At 36.0% G+C, this 27,863-nt stretch overlaps 2 protein-coding genes across 3 annotated transcripts; one reads left to right on the plus strand and one right to left on the minus strand.

Moving 5' to 3' along the window:
* Positions 1-2,129: 2,129 nt before the first annotated feature.
* On the minus strand, positions 2,130-7,790 carry LOC121246637 (protein FAR1-RELATED SEQUENCE 5-like). 2 transcript variants are annotated; one of them, XM_041144850.1, is made up of 4 exons: positions 7,582-7,790; positions 6,014-6,564; positions 3,815-3,859; positions 2,130-2,730 (listed from the first exon to the last, which is right to left on the minus strand). In XM_041144850.1, coding segments are annotated over exons 1-4 (792 nt in total). In that variant the 5' UTR covers positions 7,583-7,790; the 3' UTR covers positions 2,130-2,535. The 2 variants fall into 2 exon arrangements, with proteins under 2 accessions (XP_041000784.1, XP_041000785.1); XM_041144851.1 differs by lacking the exon at positions 3,815-3,859 and having other exon boundaries at positions 7,582-7,739.
* Positions 7,791-7,851: 61 nt separating this feature from the next.
* Positions 7,852-20,436, plus strand: LOC121246636 (uncharacterized CRM domain-containing protein At3g25440, chloroplastic). Its single transcript, XM_041144849.1, has 4 exons — positions 7,852-7,997; positions 8,565-8,898; positions 16,863-17,264; positions 19,835-20,436. The coding sequence occupies exons 1-4, from the start codon at positions 7,915-7,917 to the stop codon at positions 20,315-20,317; spliced, it is 1,302 nt and encodes a 433-aa protein (XP_041000783.1). The 5' UTR covers positions 7,852-7,914; the 3' UTR covers positions 20,318-20,436.
* The last annotated feature ends 7,427 nt before the right edge of the window (positions 20,437-27,863 follow it).

Here is a 27,863-nt window from a genome sequence, read left to right on the forward strand (position 1 = left end):
AAACCATCCCCTTCTTCGTCCACGACATTACAAACGGAGATCCTCCAAACATCAACCATGAGATCATACAACCAACAAATTCCAAAAACTATGAGCAGAGATATTCCTAAGTTCTAGTTGGCACTTACCCACTTGTATAGTGTACGACGAGTGGGATTACTGGCGACAGTTGGGCAACGTTTTGGACCATGTAATAGAACACCCAAATTGAGAGAATAATAGACGTACAGGAGAGAGAGAGAGAGAGAGAGAGAGTTACTGACGGATGTGTTACGGCACGAAGGACGGTGTTGTTGTGATGAATCGTCGCGGTTTGCGATTTCGTATACAGAAAAGTAAAAGAAGTAGAGTCTTAGGGTAGTAGAGGGACTGACAACGTGATTAGGGTGCAAGGGCGGCGGTACTCATGGTGGAGAGAGATAGAGACAAAGAGACTAAGAGAGAACGTTTGAGGGAGGGAGAGACTGAGAGTGAGAGAGAAGAGAGAGGTTGGAAAGAAGAACGAGAGTGGAACCAAGACATTGGTGGCGTTCGACGACCTTATGTTATGGACTTAATAATATTGAAATGTAAAAAATAGACTGGCCATTAGAGGAGCTAGAATCCCTCCAATACCACTCAAAAAGTTTTGGGCAAATACTTGATATTTCAATGAAATAATTTCATTCCATATGTTCGTACATTAAATAGACAGGAAAAATAAATACTAAACTAAATAGACGGAAAGTTAAAAAGAAATGGACTAATAACTGCCCCTTAAACCCACATACAATAGACCACTAAGACCCATTTCACCATGTACTGATCCAGTCAACTTTTTTTTTGAATCAAAACATCGAAACTTGTATTCATTCTTCTTTAACTATTACATCTTTATCCTTTTGAACATATATTGTATACCTAGAGGGCCTTCTTCTATCCAGATTCTTTCCTCATGTACAAGAAACTTTTGCTAGAAAGTGAGCTACACAATTGCATTCCCTATATGTATGTATGACTGTCCAGTTAGATCTATTCTTCAAAACCCCTTTAATGTCTTCAACCAGTTGACCATGCCATTCCCAACTAGCTTTAGTACCATTCCCTGCTTTAATCACACTCTACTGATCCAGTCAACTTGATAAATAAAACAACACCACAATGGAAATAAATGGTAAAAAGATAACCCCACACTTGACTAGACTCAAACATTCCAAGTTTTCCTCTGTATCCCACATAACCCTACGCGTTCTGCCCATAACACAACCCCTCTCGTTTTGAAGACCTTGCCCTCAAGATCTGGAGAGTGGAGACTTCCTCCGATGCTCATCCAAGTCTTTCCAAATAGAATATGCCCTTATGAGATCTGATGGACTAAGTCACTGCAACTGAACTGTTTTTTTGTACCACATAAACTTCATAGTAAATTTAGTAAAATCCCAAAGAATTGATCATAGCAAATATAGTCAATCCACACCTAAGACAAGGTCTAACCCTGCCAAGTGCAGTGAGTATAGGTATGCAAGAAAAGATTGACCTTATAGTTGAAAAGAGACTACCTCACTACACCCCAAACTTAGTACATGGTCCCCATTTGTGACACCATTACTGTTAGGTCGTTTCTTTTTTTTTTTTTTTTTTTTATAAGCCTAAATAGTGGGTCCCATCAATGAGATTTCAAATAGGTTGAGATGGAATTAACACCCAAACATATCCTAAGACTCTTGAAATATCTAATCAATAAATATATTATTAACATGACTGCTTGGATTGATTTAGAAATTACGAGCTTTAAATGATGATGATTTGGAGAAAAGATGTATTCCCCTTGAAGATTTTCTAAAATATGATGCAGATTCTAATATAAATGGTCTTGATTTATTTTAAGAATTAAAAGCGTTAAAAAGAAGTTTTACCAACATGAGATAATACTCCAATTGGAATATTGAATTACTTAGAAATAATTAGATTCTTTTCCAAATTGTTATATTGCTTATAGAATATTAACAATACCAATGATATATAGTCTAAACTCTAAAGTTGTTCCCACAAATTACTACGATGTTCTTGATTTAATTTGGCAGAGATCATTCTGTTCTAACAGAAGATACAATAAATAAATAACTTAGTAAATAAGAGCAAAACCAAGAAGCAGTGAAATTAAAATCAAGATATATGAATATTTGAATTGCTATACAAGACATAAAATCCCACATGAAACACAATAGAATGAATCAACTTCCTAAATACGCCTCGATGCCCCCAATGAATCATTGTATTGTTAGCGCACAACTTCAGGACTGTACATCGACTCACCTAATTTCTCCTACCAACATTTTGCTCCAGAAAAAGGAAAATACTTACACGATTTATCCAATGAGTGCCATTAAGCCAAACATGCTAGGCTACGAAACTAAATAGGATAACTAAAACCTGGAAGGAAGGAAGGAAGCACATAATTCTGTTAAACAACAAGCGCCATCCAGTTGCAACTTCCATTCGGGCAGTTAGATTTATGTTTCGTCAAAGCAAAGATAAAAAGCTTAATTGCTTGAACTATCTTTGGTTTTGCTGCCCTTGGGTCTCCATCTCCTTGACACTGTCTACTATGTGTTGAATCTTCTTTGATAAGCTCTCATTGTGCTCCTCGATGTGCTCAAATATTGTTTCCAGGTGCCTTTTATAGGTTGCTGCTCTCTTTTTCTCTATAGCTAGCTGCTGGGATAGTTCCCGAATCTTGTCGTGTTCATTCTGTAAAAGTAAAAGTAGGCAAAGGTGAGTTTACAATCAACTAAACTTAAGTGCCTCCTATGGGAAAGTCGAAGAAAACTTTCTTGGACATGATAAGTAAATAGAATAATTCCATCAAGTATACAGAATTCAATACAAGACATGCTGCTAATGTCAATCAAAATGAGTGCTTTGCATTCATGATTTAAGGAGTGACTCTTTTTTGTTAAGTGATTCAAACTTTTAACGAAAATTTGACGATGATTGCATCAGCCGGTCTCCCTCCCCTCTCAATCGGAGAATTGAGAGATACACATATATGGGCTTGTTAATTCCAGATTTTCAGTGAGTTCTTTTTATAAGGTGTTAACCAGTCATGGGGTCAAAGACTATCCCTGTAAATGTATTTGGAGAGCAAAAGTGCCTAGTAAGGTTGCCTTTTTCTGCTGGCAGGTGTCCCTTGGGAAAATATTAACCACAGACAACTTGAGGAAGAGAGGTTTTCAGGTGGCTGAATGGTGTTTTATGTGTAAGAAGGAAGGTGAATCTATTGATCATCTTTTTCTTCATTGTGAGGTAGCGACATCGTTGTGGAATGAGATTTTTGCAAAGGTTGGCATTTTATGGGTGATGCCTATGCATGTGGCTGATTTCTTTGCATGTTGGCAAGGTATCGAGGGGATAAGTTACAGCACTGCAGTGTTGAAGATGATCCCGCTGTGTTTACTTTGGTGTTTATGGTTAGAGAGGAATGGGAGGTGCTTTGACAATTGTGAACATTCTATAGGGGAACTTAGGGAGTATTTCCTTAGTACATTAAGCTTTTGGGTGAAGAATCTTGTAAGGAATGGGAATGATTGTAATGTTTTGCTTTAGTTATATTCTGTTTTAGCTTGTAAGTAGGTGTTCTCATGTGTATACATCCTATATACGTGGGCTATGCCTATTTACTCGGAGTAAAATTTCTCTTATTAATTATAAAAAGAAACATGTATATGGGCTTGTTACATATACCCATACAAAAATCCATACTCATGAAAACATGCATACACACACCTATATGCCTTGTACTAATCTACACTCACATATACATGACATTGCTTACCCCATTTAAACTCACTAACGCTGAGCTCAGGGGCCTTGCTTCAATCTAAGACCACAGAGAATGAACAAGGCATCAGATTGGCAACCAAAAGAGGTTCTTTACCAAACCCTAGGCTAAGCCAATCAGCAGCGATGATTCATGAAGATAATCTAATGCAAATAAGAGGCACAATGGTAACACCAGCATGAAAAAGAAAACAATAGGCTTACACCCTTTGCCATTAAGCACATCCCTATACCAATTAAAAAAAGCATACCGACATGCATCTCTTCCAACTTCTCAAATGGCAAACACCATAGGATTTATAATTTTTGGTAAAAAAGTATATTGAACTGCATGGCCTTAGTACTATCTTTTTCATTCTTATGAGGAGAGGAAGTGTGCCATTTGAGCTATAGCTCATATGGCAGACACCATAAGATATTTGATGATCATTTCTTTACTTTTCTTTTTTATTTTATAAAAATAAAAATGACTTCGCATTTATTATTTTCTTTTCTTTTCTTATAGACACCAAAAGCTATAGCTCTAATGACTTCGCATTTATTATTTTTATAGTATTATTATATATTTATAATGAGAATATTCTAATCTTTTTTATAGGTGAGAATATTTTAAATAATTAAAGTGATTTGAGGAAATCATGTTCCTAATACTATACATATTATTTGAATCCTTATGAACATAACCATTGATATATGTATATATAAACTTTATTAAAGATATTAGCAAAAAGTCAAAGCTTGTTTGTCAAAATTTGTAGCAAAAATTATAAAATACAATATAAAATATCTACTTTTTCAAAATAAAACAGCTCATGAACAAGCTCGAACTAGCTTGAATATTAAATGAGCTGTTTCGTGAACAAAAAATGCTACTCACTTGGACTTGGCTCGTTTACACCCCTATGCAAGTAAGAATTGACTTGAACCAATCATTTGTCACTGGACACCAGTATTCCATCCTTATAGAAAGTGTTTTATTCTTCTCCAGAAACTTTCCAGATCCTATCAAAGTGTGATCATTACGTTCATTAGAAGAATAACACCAGCATAACATGTGACTGCCATAATCATGTATCTTTGGAAAAACCTGACATCTTTCCCACTTCTCTCATCTAGTTAATCTTATTAAATCTTCACATTGTTTTTAATTTTGGATAAATAAGAAGTCTTTATTAATTAGCATGATAGGTGCAAGCCAAGTACACAAGGAATATATGAGATAGACACCTACCTAAAAGAAGAAAAAATACTAAAAAATCAAATAAGTTGAGTCCATTAAAGTCTATAGATGCAGTCCATGGGAGAAGAATGTTGATAAAAAAATTCTTGAGCTCCTGCGCCATCCATTCATGGTCCTTAAAGGTTCTATAATTTCTTTCATTCCAAATACACCAAATGAGGTCTATCGCGACCGTCTTCCATACTGCTGCAATTTGTCTCCGCAAATACACCCTAAGGTTGGCTCAAGTGGTAAAGGCCTTGGACTTGGGGGTATGCTCCCCCTAGGTCTAAGGTTCAATCCACTTGGGTGCAAACAATCTCTAGGGGCCATCAGACTAGAGAATTTTTCCCTTAAATTACCCTAAGTGCAATTGCGGGAAACTCCTTATCGAGGGCCTGTGCACCCCCGGGATTAGTCAGGACGTTGCTCTGGACACCCGGTGCCAATAAAAAAAAAAAAAAGTTCTCTCTTCTGGAATGGCTACTTCTATCTACACATTTCTATTAGGTAAAGCAAAGATGAAGTTCTTAACCAAGAGAGGAAATTCCAACTTAGAGGATGCAATGGAAATTGCTTGCCCCCTCCAGCAGTGGCTCCCTTGAATATGTACACATTTCAGATTTATTAAAAACTTCATTTACTACCTCTGAAAAGAACGTCTCGATCAGATGTTTTCTTCCCTTCTCTTTGTCCAATTATTTTGTATTTCTTCATGTCATCCTAAACAACTTCCTTCCTAGAATAGACATCAACAACAGCAGTCAAAGAAGTAAATGTAGTAAGAATAATCTTGTTTTAGTTTCCCACATTTTTCATACATGTTATCAAAATCATTATTAGAATGATATATTTCACTTGAAAATAGTTCATGATACCAACGAAAAAAGTTGGTCTGCCTACAGCACATGTGATCAGACTAGAAATCAGAACATAAAAAACAAATTCTAATTAAATGAAGTAAAAAGGACTAACCGGATATTGATCATAAATGCAATCCCTTCGACTTTTTCCAGGTGTGAATGGATGAGTGTGCTCCTTTACGAACTTTGTAACAACCCATTTGCCAGAACTTACTTTCCTCACCAAAATCATTGCCCTGCAACCGACCCTTGTCTCCGCCCTTTGCCTCACAATTTTTTCACGCTTGTCAGGCATTCTATAACCCTCCTTGTTACAAACAAGTGCCCGACCAATAGCAGATCCGTCACGCCTCGATCGGGAAAGTTTGCTTACACGGATGACAAATCCCACACGCGTGGCATATGCATTATAGAATGCATGTGCAGCTGCTTCAGATTCAAACTCCTGACCCACATAGGGTTCATCCTCCAGGACCATTGATACTGAAGGAACTGCAGCAGGAACTATATCCATTCCATTCATTTTATCATCCTGATCCTGTTGGAATGCCCCTTCTACAGAGCTTCCACCAGTTTCAATTTCATCACCGACCCTGTGATCCTCAAACTCAACAGAGTTCCCAACCACCTCGCCATCAACATCGCCATCAACACCAAACTCCACTGCAGCAAGAAAATTTTTTATGACTTTTTGACACCCAATTGAGATTTCACTAGCCAAGACAACTGGCTCCCTCTCCCGCCAGGAAGAACAAGGAACGAACATGTAAAGAAGCATGAATTCATGCTCTTTGTCCCATTTAGAGGGGAGAAGGGGGGGGGGGGGGGGGGGGGGACACCTTACCCTACACATCTAAACAGGGCCAGTAAATGTACAGGACTAAGCAGATTCTCTTAGTCTGATCTCTATCTTGTGCCAAAACCTCAAATAACAGGGCTTTCAAGTTTTACTCTCGCTTTACTTTCCTCTACTTTTCTAAATTTCATATTTCTTTTGGTTTTCACGCTACAAGATTTACTTTAGCATAGAGCTTCTAAAAACTTTTATTACAAAAATAAAGAGCTTCGGGAGTTAATAACCAAAATATGGAATGATTGTCACAATTGAGTCGTGTAAAATTCTCTTTTATTTTTTCCCTTTCAGATACAGCAATTAAAAAATGGAAGATGCATAAAGTCATAAAGTAAAAAAATGGAAGATTCATAACAGCAGTATAATATAGTATAATATTTTGGATTCCTTAGAATTCAAGATTTGTTTCACCTTTTCTCTTCCAAGAGTCTAAATTCAACTTTCCCAAGACCCCCCCGCCTATTATAAAAACCAAAAGACCAAAACATGATATGCTACACCTATGTTTACCTAAAAATAAGAGAGATATTTCAAATATAAAATTTTTAACTCGGCAAAGAAGAGATAGAAGAGAAAAAAAGAAAAGAAAGAAATAATCTATATTCTCAGATAGCGATGCAAAAAAAAAAAAAAAAGAAAAGAAAAAAGAAAGAGGCGATTAAAAGATTGACGAAATGGCCCAAGTTTCTCTGCGTAAGCAAGCAATAATCAACCGCAAACAATACAAAAACTTGGAAAAAAAAAAAAACCCTAAACATCACAAGTGAATAATAGTAAACACAGAAACAATGTTATTAACAAATGAGAATGAGTTTAATGAAACTTACTGCAAATTCTCGACGATCCTCGTTCGACGAGAGAGAGGGAGCTGAGAGTTTAGGCTTGGAATCGGAGAGAGAGAGGGAGGGAGGGAGGGGTTGAGGTTGTAAATATGGATGCCTAAAGAGTTGGTGACGTGCCAAATAAGCATTGGTGCGTTTATAAAATAAAAGTCAATCACTCTAAGTAAAATGCATGATATGCCGACGCGTGTCTAGTTCAGTGGTTCTACACTCGTAGGATTATTTCTCTCGGACGAAATAACCCACCCGCCCGCTCCCCGACGGGTTGAACCCCTTTTTTCTAACTAGTAAAATGGTCTATCCCTCTCTGCCTGTGGTATGGCAAAGGCGTTGTTTCGCAGTCTACGCAGAGCTTCTTCGTTCCTCGTACTCTCAACTCCTTCTAACTCGCTTTCTTTCAGGTACTCTTCCATTTATCTCCTTTGCTCGCATCGTTTTGGCTACTTTCTAACTTAACCCCCTGGAATGAAGTCTCGAATTTTTTTTTATCCCTGTACCCCATTGAACCCTTTGATGGGCTTTCTGTTTTGGAAGATTTATTCGGAGATTTTGGGAGATTTGACCTTTAAGATGGAGAAATGGTGGGCATATATTGAAGCAAGAAAAAGAAGAAGGGAAATGATGGAGATAGTGGAAGACAAGCCTCAGTCCCGTTCCTTCCATACGGACATTATGTTATTCACTATTTTCCCTATTTTCTAACTGAATCACTGCTGGGTCGATTTTTCAGACCGAAGAATCAATTTTATCTCCATCTAATCTCTTAATCCCACTCATCTAATCAAACACATTAATGGATTATCTACAATTTTGTATGTGTAACATTTTTTTTTATTAGTAAATTGGTGAGGACATATCAAAACACTAACTAATAAGGGAACTAAAAGGGAATGGAAGACTTACAGAAAATCCTCTTTCCTTTATACATTATATTCTGACCCTTTTCTGCTCATTTGTATATATTCCAGGTCAAACTTCCATGCCCAGGAATCAATTTTTAATATAACTAAGCACTTTTTTCCACTCAACCAGCCAAGCCCTTTGTGGACTTGCAGAAACTTAAGCCATGGTTCGGTGAGCCTCATTATATCAGAAGGAAAGCCTAAGTTCGAAACACATAAGGTGGATCCTCCAAAGAAGCACAAATGGACGACGAAGAAGAGGCTAAAGATGAAGAGGAAGAAAGAGAAGCATAAGAGAAAAATGGCTAATAAGAGAGACCCACGTAGTCTTGGCATCAAGGGGAAGAGGAAGCGGAAGTTTGAGAATGCCGAAGAGAGAATTAAGTACAAGCTTGAAAAGGTGATATCATGATTATGACACTCTTTGGTGCAAAAACCTTCTTTGATTACTTTTGCTTTATTTGCATATTCTGTTTGTTGATATTGGGGCCTGAATGTATACTTGTATAACATTGTAATTTCAATAAGGTTGAATTTCAACTTATAGAAAAAGATAAGTATGATTCTTTTGGCAGGAATGATCCTTTCTTTTGCTGAATTTTTTTTTCATACGAGTTCGTGCGTTTAGCTTGTATCTTTATCATGGCTTTGGGGAGAAAGTGATAATGTTGTTTACTTCATGCTCTACCATGGAAGAAATAAAATCAAAGAACTTTTTTGGTGACACTTTTTTGGGGTGTCTCAGAAGTGACTTGCTGGATTTTGCTTAGATCATTTTCCTATGCTTCTGGATTGTGGGGATATTCAAGGTGGTAAAAGAGATTTCAAGTTTCAGAATATGTGGTTATAATCCAAGGGCTTTTTGGAAAAAGTAAGGCAGTGGTGGGATTTCTACTTTTTCCTGGTTCTCCAAGTTTTATTTTAGCGCATAAACTCAGAGCTTTGAAATCTTATTTTGCGAGGGTGGGATGAGGAGGTGATGATGTTGGACAAAACAAGAGTCTTTTGTTTGAAGAGTTATAGGGTTTGGATGGGATGAGGAAAACAGACCTTTGTATGATGGAGAGAGGTTAGGGAAGGCAATGTTTATCAGTAAGCTGGAAAGGATGATCCTCATGGAGGAGATATGTTGGAGACAAATATCAAGGGTTTTGTGGCTTCAAGAGGGTGATAAATGTAAGTTCTTTCATCGAGTGGCCTATTTGAATGGAAGGATTGTCTCCATCGATTCCTTTTCGGTTGATGGTATAGTCTCTTTTTACCCTATCGTGATTAGTTCTCCCATAACTTATACACTAAACAATTTACTTGGAGGTCTAAGTTAGATGATTTTCCCTTCTCATCCCTTGAGAAGGTTGAGACCTTGGGATTTGAAAGATCTTTTAAGGAGAACAGAGTTTGGGAAGTAGTGAGAACACTAGAATGGTGGATGATAAGGCACAAGGCCAAGATGGTTAGTCGTTGGCTTCTTTCTAAGTTTGATAGGATGTAGTGAGGGGAGATGTTATGAAGGTGTTTGATGAGTTTCACTCAAAAGTCAACTTTGAGAAGAGCCTTAATGTTGCATTCATGGCCTTATTCTAAAGAAGCTAGGGGCAATTTGATGCAAATGGCTTCCGACCTAATGGTCTAGAGTGTGGTGTTTACAATATTTTGGCCAAATTTCTTGCAAACAGACTGACGTTCCTGCTCTCAAAGATCATTTGTAGTTCCCAAAATGCTTTTGTTGAAGGAAGATAAATTCTTAACTCAATCCTCATTGCCAACGAATGTCTCTATGGTAGATTAAGATTGGAAGAGCCAAGGGTACTTGTAAATTGGACATTGAAAAAGCTTGATCACATGATGAATTGTGGATTCTTGATCTATTTATTGAGAAGATGCCATTTCGGGGAGAAGTGTGTTTGAATCACTTGATGCATCTCCACAATCTGTTTTTCAATTTTGGTGAATGGTACTTACGTGGGTTACTTCCTCTTTGCTCTTTGTTATTATTATGGAGGCTTCAAGTAGGGTGATCTCTTTTACGTTGCACTTGGGCAACATGAATGGTAGAGAGAAATATCTAACGAACACGGGGGGAACTTTCTGAAAATCTTCTCTCTGCACATCTTCTTTCATCTCCCATGCTATTCGTGATTAATGCTTATGTCCGGTGATCTTCAACACATTTATCACGTCTTGGTTGATATCAGGAGGTGTTAATTTTAAGGATTGGTTGCTCGAAGGTAGTCCTCATTGAGACAAAGATATTTGAGCTTTTATATGCAGGAAGTCATTCAGTATAATAAAGAGAGGAAGGAAGGTGACTAGTTAGTACTAAGTAGTTCAACAATGCTCTGGGTTGTGCAGTCTCTGGAAGACTGCTTTTGATTGGATGGAAATAAGGAATTTATTAGAACATCCAGCTTTGGCGGCAGTGCTTATATTGCACAACGGTTTTCAAATGCCTATGGTCGTTATCTGACCATATTAGAGTACAAAGATGGGGGAAGGAGAAGTTTACTCATCTTCCCTGAAGAAGTGGAAGGCAAAGGTTGGAGAAAGATGGCTATGGAAATTAATGAGATGTGTGGGCAATGTGGGTAAAGTTGGAGGGAAGAAATATGAGGGTTGTGATCATACAACAACCTTGTAAAACAGTCACATGCAGTGGTACTACGTCTAAGACTTATGCTAAGGTAGTCTCATGCTTTGCTCCAGCCATCGAAGGTGGTGTTGGAAGAACAGAGGAGTATTCGAGAAGAGTACGGTTGTTGTACCAAGATGTGGAGGGCAGTATTGGTTTTTCGAAGGAGAGAGAAGTTACCGTTGTGGAGCAATGCAAAGAGAAGAGGTCTGATGCGCTGCCAGCCAGAAGGTTTTACGTAAGAAGGGATGGTGGCTCTTTGTTCAAGGGGTGTGGTGCAGCGTAGACATCTATACAGAGCATAAAAGTGGAGCTAATAGACTTAAGGGACAGGGTCACGGGTTTAATCCTAAGGATAAATTAGGACATGGGCTTGGGCTCAGAGGGTCGATATGTGCATAAGTCCATGGATTCACAGGTGGGCTCCAGAGCAAGTAGGGAACCAAAAAAACACGGGCCGAGAAAGGCAAGTAGAAAGCCCATGACCTAACAGGGCTCCCAATTAGGCGATGGTGGGTCAAACAATCAGGCCTCTCCACTTTCAAAACTGGTTCATCCTTTGGAGTTGCAAAAATACCGTTAATACACTAGACGGCGACACCACAAAACCAACCGACAGAGGAAGTTGAGTTAGTGGCCAGCATCCCGGCTGATGAGAGGGCGGTGCCAGTGTCGGTGGTAAGAAAAATGGAAACCGTATTGGTTTCTAATGCAAAAATCATCAATTGGACTGTCCAAATCAATAGGAACACGTACATATCAACCTAGAATGCGTCGTCTGGGGAAATAGAAGGCCTTTTGTGCCTGGGAAATGCTCAAATAGAGGCAAGGGTTTGTGAAGGTCGTATCACGCGGGAAATGAAATTTATAGATAATACGCTGGTTGTGTACAACTCAGTTGGGGGTGAGGGAGAGCGTTGGCAGGGGCTGGATGCTCTCTCAGAAAAGTTGGATGCAGTACGAAACAAACCCTATGGTCAGTGAAGAGGTTCATTTGGATGAACCAATTCCACTGTGTTCATTACACTAAAGCCACAACAACAACATCTAGGACTCAGATTGGGTTATACACAAGGCAAAGGAGATTCAAACTTGTGCGGGGATGTTGTGTGATGGCTTCGAGGACAAATTCATAGCTCTCCTTGCAGTTATAGTGGTTGGACAGACCCTAGCTCACTTGGGGAGCTCACTTCATCTAAGAAGAGAGCTAGAGAATTAAAGAGGCTTGACTGGACAGTAAATGACGGAGCAAGAGAGAGGAGCTCCAATCGTGGAAGATCGAAGGGAAGGGCAATGAAGGCTGTTTTATGAAACTAAAAATGATTTCATGGAATGTAAGGGGGCTAAATAAGAAGGAAAATGCCTTAAAGTTAGAAATCATCTTCATAAATGGAAAGTAGACATTGTATGTTTGCAAGAAACAAAATTGGCATTTATCCTTCTTCACATTATTAGGAGTCTGTGGGGTTGTAACCAAGTGGGGTGGCATTACTTACCTTCCAATGGAGCTTCAAGAGGTATCTTCGTGATGTGGGACAAAAGAGTGGTGGAAAAGATAGAGGATTGTTTGTGGGACTTTATGGTGGCTTGCTCGTTTATGGATGTCTTGGATGGATACCAATGAGCTTTTGCAGGAGTTTATGGTCCTAACCTAGATCGCACACAAAATTTGCTATGGGATGAGCTGGTTGGAATATGCAACATATGAGACCTACCTCGGGGTATTGGTGGTAATTTCAACATCACTTGATTCCTGAGTGAAAGATTTGGTGATTCTAGCTTCAACCCAGCTATGGTAGACTTTTCTAACTTCATCTTTGAACAAGATTTACTGGATATTCCTCTTGTAGGTGGTTCCTTCACTTGGTCAAGAAACCGAGAACACCCCTCTTGGTCAAGGATCAATAGATTCCTTATATCACCGGAGTGGGAAGCACACTATCTAGACCTTATTCAAAAGAGGCTCCCCAGGTTGTGTTTTGATCACTTTCCTATCCTCCTTGATTGTGGAGGTCTTCATAGAGGCCCAAGGTATTCCAAGTTTGAGAACTTGTGGTTGAAGTCAGAGGGATTTCTCAACAAAGTCCGACAATGATGGTCTTCTTACCAATTTCATGGAAACCCAAGCTAGGGGTGGGCAGCGGGGCCCCGCCCCACTTCCGCTCCGCCCCAGCATGGCGGGGCGGGCAACCCCGCTCCACCCGGGGGCCCTGCCCCCACTTACATTTATATATATATTATATACATATATAAACATAAACATAAATATATATTTATATTTACAAATTGTGTTTATATGAATATATATTACAATTTATTAGACTTATTCACAAAATATGAATTGGAAAATTTAAAAATTACAATAGTTTAAAAACTAATACACTATAATTTACACAAAATATGCATTAGCAAATTTAAAAATTACTTAGTTTTTAAATTATAGTCATATTTACAAAATTTAAATTTATAATTTGGGTCTAAAAATGTATTTTTAATTACTTTTGCACTTAGAAATAATTTTTAAATCAAATAAAATATAGTGTTTTTTTTTAAGTAGAATGAGGCGGGGCGGATTGGGAATCCGCCCCACACCCCATGCGGGATGGGGCTGAAAACCCCACCCCACCCCCCACCCCGCATGGGGCGGGGTGCCCCCACCCCGTAGGGGTCGGGTAGCACCCCCAACCCAAGCTATATCTTGGCATGCAATTTGAAGTTCCTGAAGAAAAATTTGAAGGTGTGGAATGAGCAAGTATTTGGTGATGTGGAAGGCCAAAAAAATACTCTATTGGAGGAACTCGTGGGATTGGAGGGAGTGGAAGAGGAAAGGGAACTATTTGAAGCAGAGAGGGCTCGTAAAACCCGTGTGACTGCGGACGTTGAAAGAGTTTCTTGGAGACAAAAATCGCTAGTATTATGGTTGAATGAAGGGGATAGATGCATCAAGTTCTTCCATTGGGTGGCTAACTCACATAGGAGAAACAATGCTATAGAGGTGTTGATGATTGATGGGGTGGCTTCCTCCAACCAAACTGAGATCACAAATCACTTTGTCAATTACTATGAGAATGTGCTCGCGGAACAAGTTTCTTGGAGACTGAGATTAGATGGGCTTGCTTTTGACGTCCTTGATTCACAGGAAATGGAACAACTCAAAAGGCCATTTGATGAGTTAGAGGCTAGGCAAGTATTAAAGCATATGGCCGGTGACAAGGCTCCAGGTCCAGACGGCTTCTCTATGTATTTTTTTTCAAACATGTTGGGAAGTGCTTAAAGAAGACATCATGGGGGTCTTCCATGAATTTCTTGAAAATGGAAGGTTTGAAAAAAGCCTAAATGCAACTTTTATAGCGCTTATACCAAAAAAGCTTGGCATGGTAGAGGTAAAAGATTATCATCCCATTAGCTTGGTGGGCGGGTTGTACAAAATTCTCTCCAAAGTATCGGCGAATAGGTTGAGCAAGGTGTTGGAGAAGTTAATATCGAAGCTTCAGAATGCCTTTGTCAAAGCTAGGCAAATCCTTGACTTGGTGCTTATCGCCAACGAATATTTGGATAGTAGACTCAAGTCAAGAGAGCTGGGGCTTTTGTGCAAGCTGGATATGGACAAAACCTATGATCATGTCAATTGGAGTTTCTTACTTTACATGCTCGAGAGATGTGGCTTTGGTAAGAAATGGTGTACTTGGATAAATCATTGTATCTCTATATTGGTGAATGGCAAGCCAAAAGGCTTCTTTAAAAGCTCACGAGGATTGAGACAAGGTAACCTTCTATCTCCGCTACTCTTTGTTTTTGTGATGAAAGCCTTTAGTAAGATGATTTCAGGTGTTGTGGAGGGTGGGTGCATATCTGGATTCTTAGTGGGGGAGGCAACTACTGGCTCGCTCAACATATCCCATATATTATTCGCCGATGATACCTTAATCTTTGTGGGGTCAGCCATGATCAAATTCGAGCAAAAAGTTTTGAAGATCAAGAGCGGTCAAGCTCAAAAACTTATTTTTCACTACTTTACCACATTGGTCGATTGTAATTGATTTTCATGGCATGACCTTCCATGAATTCCTTGTATCACTAAACTAGCACACTTAGGCGTTGCTCTTGTATATGTCCCAATACTTGGGCTCTTGCATACTCTTTTGATCAATATAAATTTGTTTATCGATAAAAAAAAAATATGGTAGAGAGCTCAATATCTCTCATTTTCTATTCACAAATAACAGCTTTGTATTTTGCGAAGCAAAGCATGATCAACTCTGCTACTTGTGTTTCTTAATCTTATGTTTTCAAGCAATGTCTGGCCCAAAGGTTAACTTGGGTAAGTTGAAATTGCTTATGGTTGGTCGAGTTGAAGACGTAGTGAGTTTGGTTGATATCCATGGATGTAGGATTTTTACCCTGCTGATGGCTTAGCATAGTTCTCCTTTGGGAGATACTTCAAAGCCAAATGGTATTATCAAGAAGATGGATTGTCATTTGACTAGTTGGAAATGGTTGTACTTGTCTAAGAGTCGTAGAAGCACACTGATTAAGAGCATGCTATCTAACCTACCCAACTATTATATATCTCTTTTTCCTCAATCTGTGGGGGTAACCAACTGACTTGAGATGACATTAAGGAGACTTTTTTTGGGGGATTTGGGAGAGAAGCCTAAGATCCATCTAATGAAGTTTAGCATTTTGCCATGAGCAAAAGGAGGGTTAGGGGTAAGGAACCTAATTCTTTTCAACAGAGTGCTTTTGAGAGAATGGTTATGGTGCTATGCTTATGAAAGAGAGAGCCTTTGGAGGGTGCTGGGGCACACAAAAAATGAAATGAGGGAGGAGGACTGTTCTTAGGAGGTAAATGGGTCTTTTGGTATTGGCCTTTGGACGAACATCGGAAGGGTGGGATTTCTCCCTTTACTTGATTTGTGGTGGGTGGTGCGTCCAGTATTCGTTTTTGGCATGATATACAGAGTGGTGATCAATCCTTAAAACGTGCCTTGCCAGCATTCTTTAGGATCACTTCACATCGCTCTTTGATGGTTTCATTTAAATAGGGTGAGACTAAAGGTGAAGATAAAATTGTTTGGGCCCCAGCAAGAGAGGGGGTGATTGAAGTAAAGTTATTTTATAATGTCTTGTGTGCTCATGGCAGGACTCCTTTCCCGTGGAGGATTATTGGAGGGATAAGACTCCTCCTAGGGTTAATTTCTTTATATTGACAATGGCGTTAAGGAAGATGCTTACTCCAAATACCTCGAGGAAGAGGGGAATGTAGCAATCAATCGAAGTTGCAAGTGTAAAATAAGCAAGTTTCTGCAGCATACGTTGTTAGTCAAAACTTAGTAAAATATCTGAATAAAATAATGGGGACTATACTCTTGTGAAAAAACTTCTTGATTACCTATTAAAAAGAAAACAATGTGAACTATACATTCACGAACTAGGCAATGTATGTGAATGCAAGAAATTGAAAAGAGTACTACAGTTGTTCAGTTCCATGAAACACTGATAAAGCAAAAAACTAAAATCCAAGAAATAACTAGGAATGAACTATAAAAACAAGGAAGTGAGTCCCCCCCCCCCCCTCCCAAAAAAAAAAAAAGGAAAAAGGAGCCGTTCTTTAAGTTCCGATGGTTCATTGTTTTTGAGTATATGAATTGATTCTCGATTTTCTTGTATGTTGTTAAAGCCTTATTCTTTCCATTGATTTTAATGTTACATTTGGGTGATTCTTTTCACTTCAGGCCAAAATTAAGGAGGCTTTGCTGATTGAAAGATTGAAGCGGTATGAAGTTCCTAAACTTCAGGGTCCTGAAGTAAAACCCCATGACCTGACTGGTGAGGAGCGGTTTTATTTAAAAAAAATGGCCCAAAAGAGGTCTAATTATGCACCAGTTGGCAGAAGAGGAATATTTGGTGGAGTAATTCTTAATATGCATATGCATTGGAAGAAACATGAAACTGTTGAGGTCATTTGCAAGCCTTGTAAACCTGGGCAAGTACAAGAGTACGCACAAGAAATTGCTAGATTGAGTGGTGGGATCCCGATACAGATTATTGGAGATAACACTATAATATTTTATCGAGGAAAGGACTACGTGCAGCCACAAGTTATGTCACCTATAGATACTTTATCCAAGAAAAGGGTGTGTTTTCCAACCTTCAACCTTTTCAGCTGTTTTATATCTTTTTCTTAAAGTATCTACTGGAGGACAATTTTTGTTTGATCTTCCTTGTCATACAAGTATCTTACAAACAATTTGGGTTTAATGGTATAAATTATGTTCTGACATAAACCCCTATGGTTGGCTTAAGTGGTAAGAGTCTTGGTCTTGGTGGTATGGTCCCTCCAAGTCTAAGGTCTTGTTTGGTTACGCAGTTCAGATGAGATGAGATGAGATGTTTTGTTGAAAGTTAAATAAAATATTGTTAGAATATAATTTTTTAATGTTATTTTTATTTTGAGATTTGAAAAAGTTGAATTGTTTATTATATTTTGTGTGGAAGTTTGGGAAAGTTGTAATGATGAGATGAGATGAGAAAAGATAGTTTTGTGTATCCAAACCGGGCGTAAGGCTTGAACCCTTGGGTGCAAACAATTTATGGGGGTCATCGGGCTGCGTGAATTTCTCTTCAATTCCTAAGGTGATTTGGATGAAATTCCTTGCCGAGGGTGTCAATTTTGTGAGAATGGCCGAATAATTGGCCTTGTGATTTCTGTTTATTATATGAACTGTACAAAGAATTCTATACATGGAAAGAAATAAGTGTATGCTAATCCTATCCCTATTCAATCTGTCAAATATTATGCTAATTATACAGAAGAGTAAATCAAGGAAAGAAACATGGAAACAAATATGGACAGCAACAACTCCTAGTTCAAGTATAGTTTAAGCGAGTTGTTGCCTAGACCTACTAGGATCTCCTTTTATTTGGTATCACTTTTTGTGCAGTCAACAGTTGGCATATTAACCATATGATTTAATTTCCATGTCAAAATTTGGCAATTCGACTTTGTCCAAGTTAGTTTGGGGGTTGCCATAAGGGTTCTTGATCTGTCCTTCTTGAGGGCAATTTGTGGACTAGGAATTATTTTTCCTGGAGTGCTTGCACAGGTTCAAGCTCCACCATGGATTAGCATTTGATGGCTTACACGAGGAAAAGCACCAGATAAATTTGTATTCACATTAGGACAGTTTTTATTCATATGGGTGGAAGAAGTTCTAAAGTTCATAGACATTCCGTGATATGGCATACAACTCAGACGGCTCATTATTGTGTATGCAGCAGCCAAACCGGACAGTATATTCACATTAAGTCATTAACCATCACACTATTGCATTTTAACTAAGTTAATACTTCTTTCTAGGATCAGCTTGTTAGAGGTTCCGAGGGCTTAGATTTGTTGAACTAGGCTGTTCGTCAAATGGATGTGGTATTCAACAAGATGCATCTGATTTTGTTATTATTGCAGATATAAATTTAGGGGTTAACTTCACACAGATCCCCTTGTTATTCATGATTAAAACTCTCTTTGATACCTATGCTTTTGTGTAAAAGGGCATGGTGTGCCGCCTGCCAAAATATCTCTTAAGAAGTCAATCATCTTCTCTTTTTCCAGTTCTGTAACAGTTATTGATGCCTCCCCCCCCCCCCCCCCCCCCCCCCCAAAAAAAAAATAAAAAATAAAAAAAGTACATAGAAAAGAAAAGTGGAAGACAAAACTTAAGTTTTCACACGTGCTGAAGCCTGAATCAATCCTGTTGATAAAATTAGTTGTACAGTTTTGGTCCCCTCAAGCCAAAATCTGCCCAGTGGTGTGGTGTGAATGAGGGTGCTGACCCTTTTGGTTGTGTTTTATTTTCCAACTTCCTAATTATACATTGAATATTCTTAACCATGAAGTTGTCTGACCCTTTCGTGCTAGATGGGCATACTTAGGTCTTCTTCCACATTATGGAATTGCAGCCCTTTCTCTACTTAAACTTCAGTATTATATGATAGTGTTACCCTGCCAGAAGACATTCTCATGACCCTTTTTCAATCTTTGCAGTTCTTTAGCTTAGTTGAGTTTTGATGGGCACTGACATGCAATATGAGCTCTTTAAAATCTTAGATCAATGGAACCTCAGGCTGAGCTCTTTAAAATCTAATAATCTGATTTACAAGGAAAGAAATCTGCCAAAATTAAATCGAAATGGGCAGGCTGATTCTTTAGGCTTCTGAGAAAGTGAGAATGCCACTTATGAGTCCTCTACACTGTTGTGCAAGTTCATTTTTCCGTGGTAAGTGATTGATCTAAGCTATAAAGGGTTCCTAGAAATGGACACTTTTAGGGTCAGTAAGTCAGGCCTTGTCCTCAAATTTATTCCTGGTACAAGACGATGTCCAAAACTCATCTAGATGCTTTTCCAAATAGACCCAGTGCTCTATGTCCTGCAAGAACTTATGACTTGAAGGTGGAAGCTAGTTAAGCTTTTATCTTTTGGGTTGAATACTGATTTTCATTCTCCCTGGCTGTTATTCTTCCTACATTGTATTGACGGAAACAATTAGCTACAATAAATCAAGAGATACAGGCTCTACCTCACCTTTTGATTGTGGTTAATTGCCCTACTTGTATTTCTTGCTTGTTAACCGTTTGTTTAGTGAAGTGCTTTTATGAATACTGTAAAAGTTATGGCTGATGATGAAGTCTCTTTTCTCCTGTTTGCAGGCACTGGAAAAGTCCAAGTATGAGCAATCACTTGAATCGGTACGACGCTTCATTGCTATTGCTGAGAAGGAATTAGAACTCTATTACAGGCATATTGCACTCTATGGTGACCCAAATGATAGGAATCCCATTTCCATCTTGGACAGTCCAAGAAAAGACTTCCAGGAATCAGGGAAACTTGGAAAGGAAAGCCTCAATTCAGCTAGTGATTGCTTTCGTGCAGATCTTTCAGAATCAGAAGCAGATTCCCCAGAAGTATCAGAAACTGAAGATGATTTTGAATATGATGACTTATCCATAACTGAATCAGATTCCGAAGATGACAGCATATTTGGTTCCAATGATGAAGACAGAGAACTAAGATCTCCAGCCAAGGAAGAGAGCTACCTCACAATTTTGGGTTTTCCATCAATGTTTGAAAGTAAGTATGATTCTGGCAATCCAGATTTTGCAAAAGAACATGTTGTAGACGTGAAAAGTTAATCCATATTTCACATTCTTCTCTCTTATCATCAATTATGGAAACCGAGACACCCTTGGCTTTGTGCATACTTTTCATTTTTTGGGAAAAATAAAGAAAACTCTATAAAACATTTTCTTTCCATCTGTCCAATGAACTTGCGTTGTAGTGGCACTAGTGAAGAATAGAATCTGGTCCCTTGTTCACCACATCATACTTCAGAACTTGTTCAGCAAATTAGCATCTGCATGTTTATTGCATGGTAAGGGAATTTGCTTATTAATTTTCTTAACAACAAACCCAGGAAGTCACATCTTCCCCAACCCCCTCCTCGCTTTCCAAATGTAGGAAGAATGTTCCTCCTATCTCGACAATAAACAACGTTATCGATTCCTTTCATGCCTTTATTCTATATATATATATGTTCCGTTTAATTTGTGGTGGCAATCTGACCACCCTAAAAAAAAAAATGCATACCTTTACAACTTTCTCTCTTTCAGATTTCGACTGTGTTCGCCCACCATCTAAACTCGACGACTTGCATGAGAACCATGGGCCATGTTTGGTTTATCAATTTTTTAGATGCCTTTCTATTATAAGCTTAGATATAAAACAAATTGAACAATAATATTTTGTGAGAATTTTCCTTTGTGAAATACGTTTTGTACGATCCCTACAGAAGTCCAAATGGGAACTTTTTCCAGTTTTCAAGTGATGCATGAGTAATGTTAAATACAATAATTTTAAGGTAAGACTCTATTTGGAAGTCTAATTGAACTGAGATCAATTTAATTCAGTCTAATTTTAAGTTGAGTTTAACATTTAAACACTAAATTCTCAAATCACTAAACTCATCTAAACTCAAAATCTCTTTACATGTAGGATCCATAACTTTTTTTAACTCAACACTTCTTTACACGCGGGACTCACAACTCTTTTCAATTTTTCATAAATACATCTAAACTTATATTAACATCCAAACGCATCTTAGGTGGACCTCACAAAACCCACTTTACCATCTCAACTCACTATTATTCATAAAAAACTCAATGCATCTCAACTCGCATATTCTTTTTAGAAAAAGTGGATAAATCAATGAGCCATATGAAAAAAAAAATCATTTTTTTAATAGTAGACTTTGTTTTTTTTCAAAATGAGTGTGCGGAACTTTCATATTCTATAATTATAAATATTGTTTCTCAAAATGGTATATGCCCATTCAGTTCTATATTAAAAAATTTTAACCTAAATTTCATTACATGACTCATTTTCAAAATTCATTGCAATGTATGCATATTTAATTATTAAGAAAATTCAAAATATGTATAAATTAGGATTTATTATTAGGTACTCAATATAGATAAATCAATACCCCTCACTCTAGCACAAGAATATTATTAAGCTTATTACTTGTTTAACCACCAATTTTTAATAATATGATATTTCGTAATTCATATGTAAAATTAAAATTATTATGTGTTCGTGCTTCGAGATTGCTTAATAGCTATACTTTGAATTATGTCATATTTAATATAAGAGAAAATATATTTATAATCATGAATTATGCGACAGCCGCGTAATCGTTTTGAAAAAAAATGAATAAAATATGATATCCACATGAAAAGAAATTTAATAGTGGATTCCACTCTTTTTCAAAATGATTGCGTAGCATTTACGTACTTCACAGTTGTATGTAGAATTAATCTTAATATAAATTATGAGATTTTATTAAGAAATGTCTAAGCAGTATACACGGGTAACACGTATTAGGTATGATGTTAACTTAATACCCTCGAAACACCTATTATAATGTTTCTTTATGATTAATGTTATACAATTATGAAGTGCATACATGCTGCATAATCTTTTTTGAAAAAGAATGGGGTTAACTATAAAAAAATTAATTTTTTTTATGTAGATCTCGTATTTACTCACTTTTTTTTAAAAGAATTGTACGGCACTTGCGCACTCTACGATTATATCTAGCATTACTCGTTACTATAATTAGTTATCAATAAAAACTGCAAAAATTATATTAAAGTTTGGTAACAAAATATATGCACTTCCCAACTGATACATAATAGATGTGATGTGAACTAATTACTCATGTAACATGATCTTGTTGTCGATAATTATTGTTATAGTTCTTAAGGATTAAAATAGGGAATTTGTTCATAAGTTATTTTCAATTAAAGCCTTGTATTTTGTTACAGCACCAACCCAAGATGATGTGAAGGTCCCAAGCCTTTTATCTTCCCTTCAAAGGTACCCACTCTACCAACCAAGTGGTACGTATCATCAATTAGCTGGTCCGTATTATATAGTCACCCAATTTTATTAAGAGTAATGTTAGATATAGTCTTGTAATGTAGTCATATAATTTTTTTTAAAAAAAATTAAAGTTTACTATTAAAAAAATCATGTAGGTTCAGTATTTATTCACTTTTTTGAAAAAAAATTATGCGACGCTTACATACTCCACGATTGTAAATATTATTTCTCTTTTATTGATGCTATGAACAAATTCTAAATAGATAAATTCTGCACAAATTTTTTGTAAAAAAATGAGTCCTACTAATAAATTTTTTTTTTTTTTTACATTTTTTTAAAGTAAAATCTATTTTTTTACAAAAATTTATATAAATCATTTTTCTATGTATAAAATGGTAGCTATTGTTGTGGATAATGGTGGGTCTTGTTTTCATCAATATAGGCTATTTTAGATTTATGATATTAAAGCATGCAAACACACGTAAATCAGCATCTCCTAAGGGTAGAGAGAGAGAGAGAGAGAGAGAGAGAGAGAGATTGGATAGTTAGGTGGTATTGGTGTGGAGTTGTTGGGAGGGAGAGATTGGATGGTTGGCTGTTACCTTAACGAAAGGTTATTAGAATTGAGCTCCATTCTTTAATGGCTCAGCAGTAACTCTTTGGCCCCACAACACGTATTCCTAGCTACAGTAGGGGCTCCACCTCTAGTTTATACATCACATCAGAATGTCATATTTGTAGGATTTGTGAGTTGGCCTTGTTTGACCTTTTAAAAGTATTTCAATATTTTTTTTTTAATTTTATTTCTAAAAATTATTTAAATAAAAAAAATCTTTTTTTTAGATTTTTATTTAATTATTACCTAATTAATGTTCAAACACAAAAATCTATACAACTGTTATAAATTTCAAAATAAAAAATAATTTTAAAAAATTATATTCAAACAAATTTTCAACTTATTTATCTATTTTTATAAACTACAATATAATAATTATTTTAAAAAATATTCTTATTAAAAAACATCTGTTCTTTTTAAAAGAGTGAGGTTAGTGGCTGAATGCGCTGCTAAGTGAGAATTTATGCCCTCCAATAAACTTGTAATAGTTATGATTTTTAACAAATAAAAAATAGAAATGATTGTAGCTAACCAAATCCCATAAATCTCTTCTCTCTCTTTCTCCTCTCTCTTCTAAAGGTTTGGTACTTTCCGAATTCGAGATACTTAGGTTTAGCATTTATCCAATTTGGTTTCTAAAATAACTAGATCACGTGGCATGACTAACAAAGAGAATTCTTCATTAATTTTTTTTGTATATCAAAATTAATAGAAAATATGTTGCAACTAGCTTCGCAGTCTGTGACTCATAATCTTCAACTTGATAGCTAGACACGTTGAATTTGTAGACATAGCATTGTGTTGATTTTACCATCCATTCATTTTTAGTCATACCGAATGATGTGACATATTTCAAACAGTTTCATGGGTCAATTACATATTAACTAGTATGATTAAATATGCTAACATTGAAAATGAAGAATAAAATTTCTCTAGCTTATTAGACCGATCGAATGATCTTATGGATGCTAATATATAATTATTTCTAGATTTATAAATGGAGTTTCTTTCTTTACTATATATATATATATATATATATATATTATAACACATTTGTCTTATAAATTTATAATAACTGAACAAAGACTTGAGTATTTCTTAGTTAACCCGGGTCATAACTCCGGTTGCTACTTCGAATAATCTAGGTTTTTTTAAACTCGAAATCTAGGTAAATCAAATTTTACAAAAGAAACAAAAAGAAGTCCTATTTTTTGTGTCTAAATCTCAGTACCAAGGTTGTGTCTGAAAATCTAGTACCCAGGTTGAGCATAACTTAATTTTTTTGAAAATAAACCTAGGTTGTGAGTACTTGGTACCTACCTTATGTACTCACACTTGCCTTTGGATTATGGGCAGGTGGGTGATTCGGTTGTTAGCCCGGATAAAACATGGGGTCGATAATCGCTTTCGAAACCCGATTATCTAGGTTCCGAATTGGGCTCCCAAAAGAGGACTTGAATGAATAGTACTAAACTAGACTCATTTTCGACATATTCTCTATACGTTTGAAAGGAATAATTTGTAAGGAAAAAAATATTTTTTTATTTTTGAAATCAAACACAAGATCAATTTTTATTAAAAAAAACATCAAAACAATAAGTCATTACATAATTTTTCATTCAAAACAAAATTCAAAATCCGTATAGGACCTTCCTCCATCCACACATTCTCTTTTGAATAAGAAAGACCTAGCTTTGGAAGCTTGTGGGCTACCATATTGGCTTCTCTATAAGTGAATGTGACATCCAACTTGGTCTTCCAAAGGTAATCTTCTTGTATCATCAATCAAGTGTCCATAATCTATCCAAATTTTCTCATTACTCTTTGTTGCTTTGACTACGATTTGAGAATCACCTTAAAAAACCACACTTGAAAGCCCCAATTTTAAGCATAATACCATTGCCCTTCGCAAAGCAAGAGCTTAAGCTATGATAGGTTTCATGAGATGATTAATGTTGAGCATAGAGAGGTCAAGATGTCCCCTGCTGCATCTCCAATGATAACTCCAATTCCCATTTTCATTGATTGGAAATCCACAACAACATCTCAATTTGCTTTCATTTCCATATCTTTTTTTTTTTTTTTTTTCAGTTGATCAAGTGTCTCTCCGTGCTTCTTAGGTGTTTGTGCTTTCGCTGATGACTCTAAGCTTAGATGAATTCATCCCATCCTTATCTTGAAACTTGAACCACCCTTCTTGGATCCTCAAACTTGTTTTCAAAGATTAAAGAATTTCTTCTAAACCAGATGCTTCTTATTATATATGCCACCAACTCTACCTCCTTAGCATTAAAAAAAGATTAAGTTTTTTTTATTTCCATAAATTTAAGAAATCTACCTCTGAACTGGACCACTTTTGAACTGGGTTGTCAGGTTTAGCCCAAGCATCGATTGTTACATGACAACTCTAAATAGCATGACTAGTAGATTCTCTCTCTTTTTCACATAAATTTAAGATTCTCTTTCTTTTTTTTCACATATTTACTTTCTCTGGCTAGAAGTAAATCATGTCCAGCCTTCCATATAAAATGCTCCATCATTCCTTGAATTTTAGATCCTAGATCAATTTCTAGCTAGCTTCTGTTTCAGATAAATTTGAGGACTCTCCTTTCAAAAGTCTAATTCTTGTATGCTCTAGGTGATAAGCACTTTTACAGAGAATTTTTCCTTATTTGAAGGACCCCAAATCAATTTATCTTCAACTCCCAGTCTGCTTTGGGGACTACTGCATATAACTTCAGCCTTTTCTCTACTAAAAATATCATTAATCAAGCTTTCCTTCCATCTACCTGTACCTACCTCAATAAGCTCATGCATTTTCGAATCTCTATCTAAAATTTTAATATGAGATTGCACTCTGTATGAAGTAGGTATTGGAAATAACTAATCATTCCAAATTTGAATCATGTTACCATTTCCGACCCTCCAGATCATTCCATCTTTAACAAAATTTAAAGATGAACACAAACTTCTCCAAATCAATGATAGCCCACGACCCAGTTTTGCATCTAGCATATTACCATGCTTGAAATATTTCTCATGCATTATTTTTGCAACCATGTTAAAAACTATAACAATAATTTTTTAGGCAGGTACATGTGACCTCAAACAAATCACTTTCATATATTAAATCAATGTCAATAACTTTTTTTTTAAAAAATTTTAATATAATTTTTTAAGTGGATCATACATTTCTCTCAATCAATTTTCACCTTATAAATATTTTCATTAAAAAAAAAAACTAACTCTTATTGTATTTTTCCCTAAAAATCCTATTACACATCAAAATTCAGATGAATATCATCGAGGATAAGGATAAGGATAAACCAAATCTCTACATCCAAATTTTAATTTATCCATTCTTTGCTAAAAATGTGGATAGATTATCAATACATTTCTTTATTGGATGATGCTACGTCCACCGCTCCCAGCGAGACTCCCAGCTCTCGCTAGGAGCTACCGTTAGGCATAATTGGTCTTTTTTGTTTTATTTTTTTTACATGTATTTTTTAACACTTTTAAATATTTTTTTTTATAAAATAAACTATAATATTATAAAAAATATTTCTTTAATCATGAAGTAAAAAGAAAAAAAAATGTGAGCGATAAATCCCAACAAAAGTTAGGAGCGGTGAGACTAGCATTACTCTTCATTATTTTACACTCAAATGTGCACAACACAACCACCAAAATAATTGTCACGCCCAAGTTTGGAATGCTTTTTTAGCAACATTTGACCCACAAGTTGGCCATTCCAACCCCACGTACCATAACCGAAAAAACACTCTTTTTTTTTTTAATTATTTTGGCCAATTAGATTATTCAATTAAAAGAGAAACAAATCGGATTGATTCTGTTTAATTATAGTCAATAAATAATTAGATCTCGTCCATGAACATTTTAACACAGCATATTTTTCATTGCATTCGAGAGAATCAACATTAAATTCTTTCACATTATTTGAAAAATTAGTATTGAGTTCTTGACGTTGTGTTTCGTCTGGGATATTAAATATAAAATTAAAATAATGCAATTATTTATCAAATTAAAATATAAAATTTTTAAACAATGCAATTATTTATCATTTTAATGGTTATTCTTTCATCATTTCTTGACGTTGTTATAGATCTGATTTGGATATAAGAAGTATTTCATTTCATCTCATCTTATCATTATAATTTTTTTAAATTTCTATATAAAATATAATAAATAATTTAAATTTTTTAAATTTTAAAATAATAATAAATAATATTCTAATAATATTTTATTTAACTTTTAATTTTTATCTTAATTTATTTCATTTCAATCCACTATCTAAATCGCACCTTAACAACAATAAAATAATTGATATCACATAAAAGATAATAACTGTAAATAAATTGAATAACATTCATTACAAGAAAATTGTTTATTTGTGACCAGTTAATTCTAGGAAAATGACTATTTACAGTTAAAATGAGTCTTTTTTAGTCACAAATAATCCTTTTGTCATAATTTAATGACCACAAAAATCTATTTTTCTTTGTAGTGATTTTTCCTTTTTTTAAATAGTTCTTTTGATAAATCAGAATTATTTAACTTAGTTAAACAAAATACAATAAAATAATAAAAAATGTTTTTATTTTTATTTTTTTGTGAAGTATTTTCCTCTGGATCCACTGCCACCTACTTACCCCCTCTAT

The sequence above is a fragment of the Juglans microcarpa x Juglans regia genome, chromosome 1S (genome assembly GCF_004785595.1).
Source record: "Juglans microcarpa x Juglans regia isolate MS1-56 chromosome 1S, Jm3101_v1.0, whole genome shotgun sequence".
Classification (NCBI taxonomy): domain Eukaryota; kingdom Viridiplantae; phylum Streptophyta; class Magnoliopsida; order Fagales; family Juglandaceae; genus Juglans; species Juglans microcarpa x Juglans regia.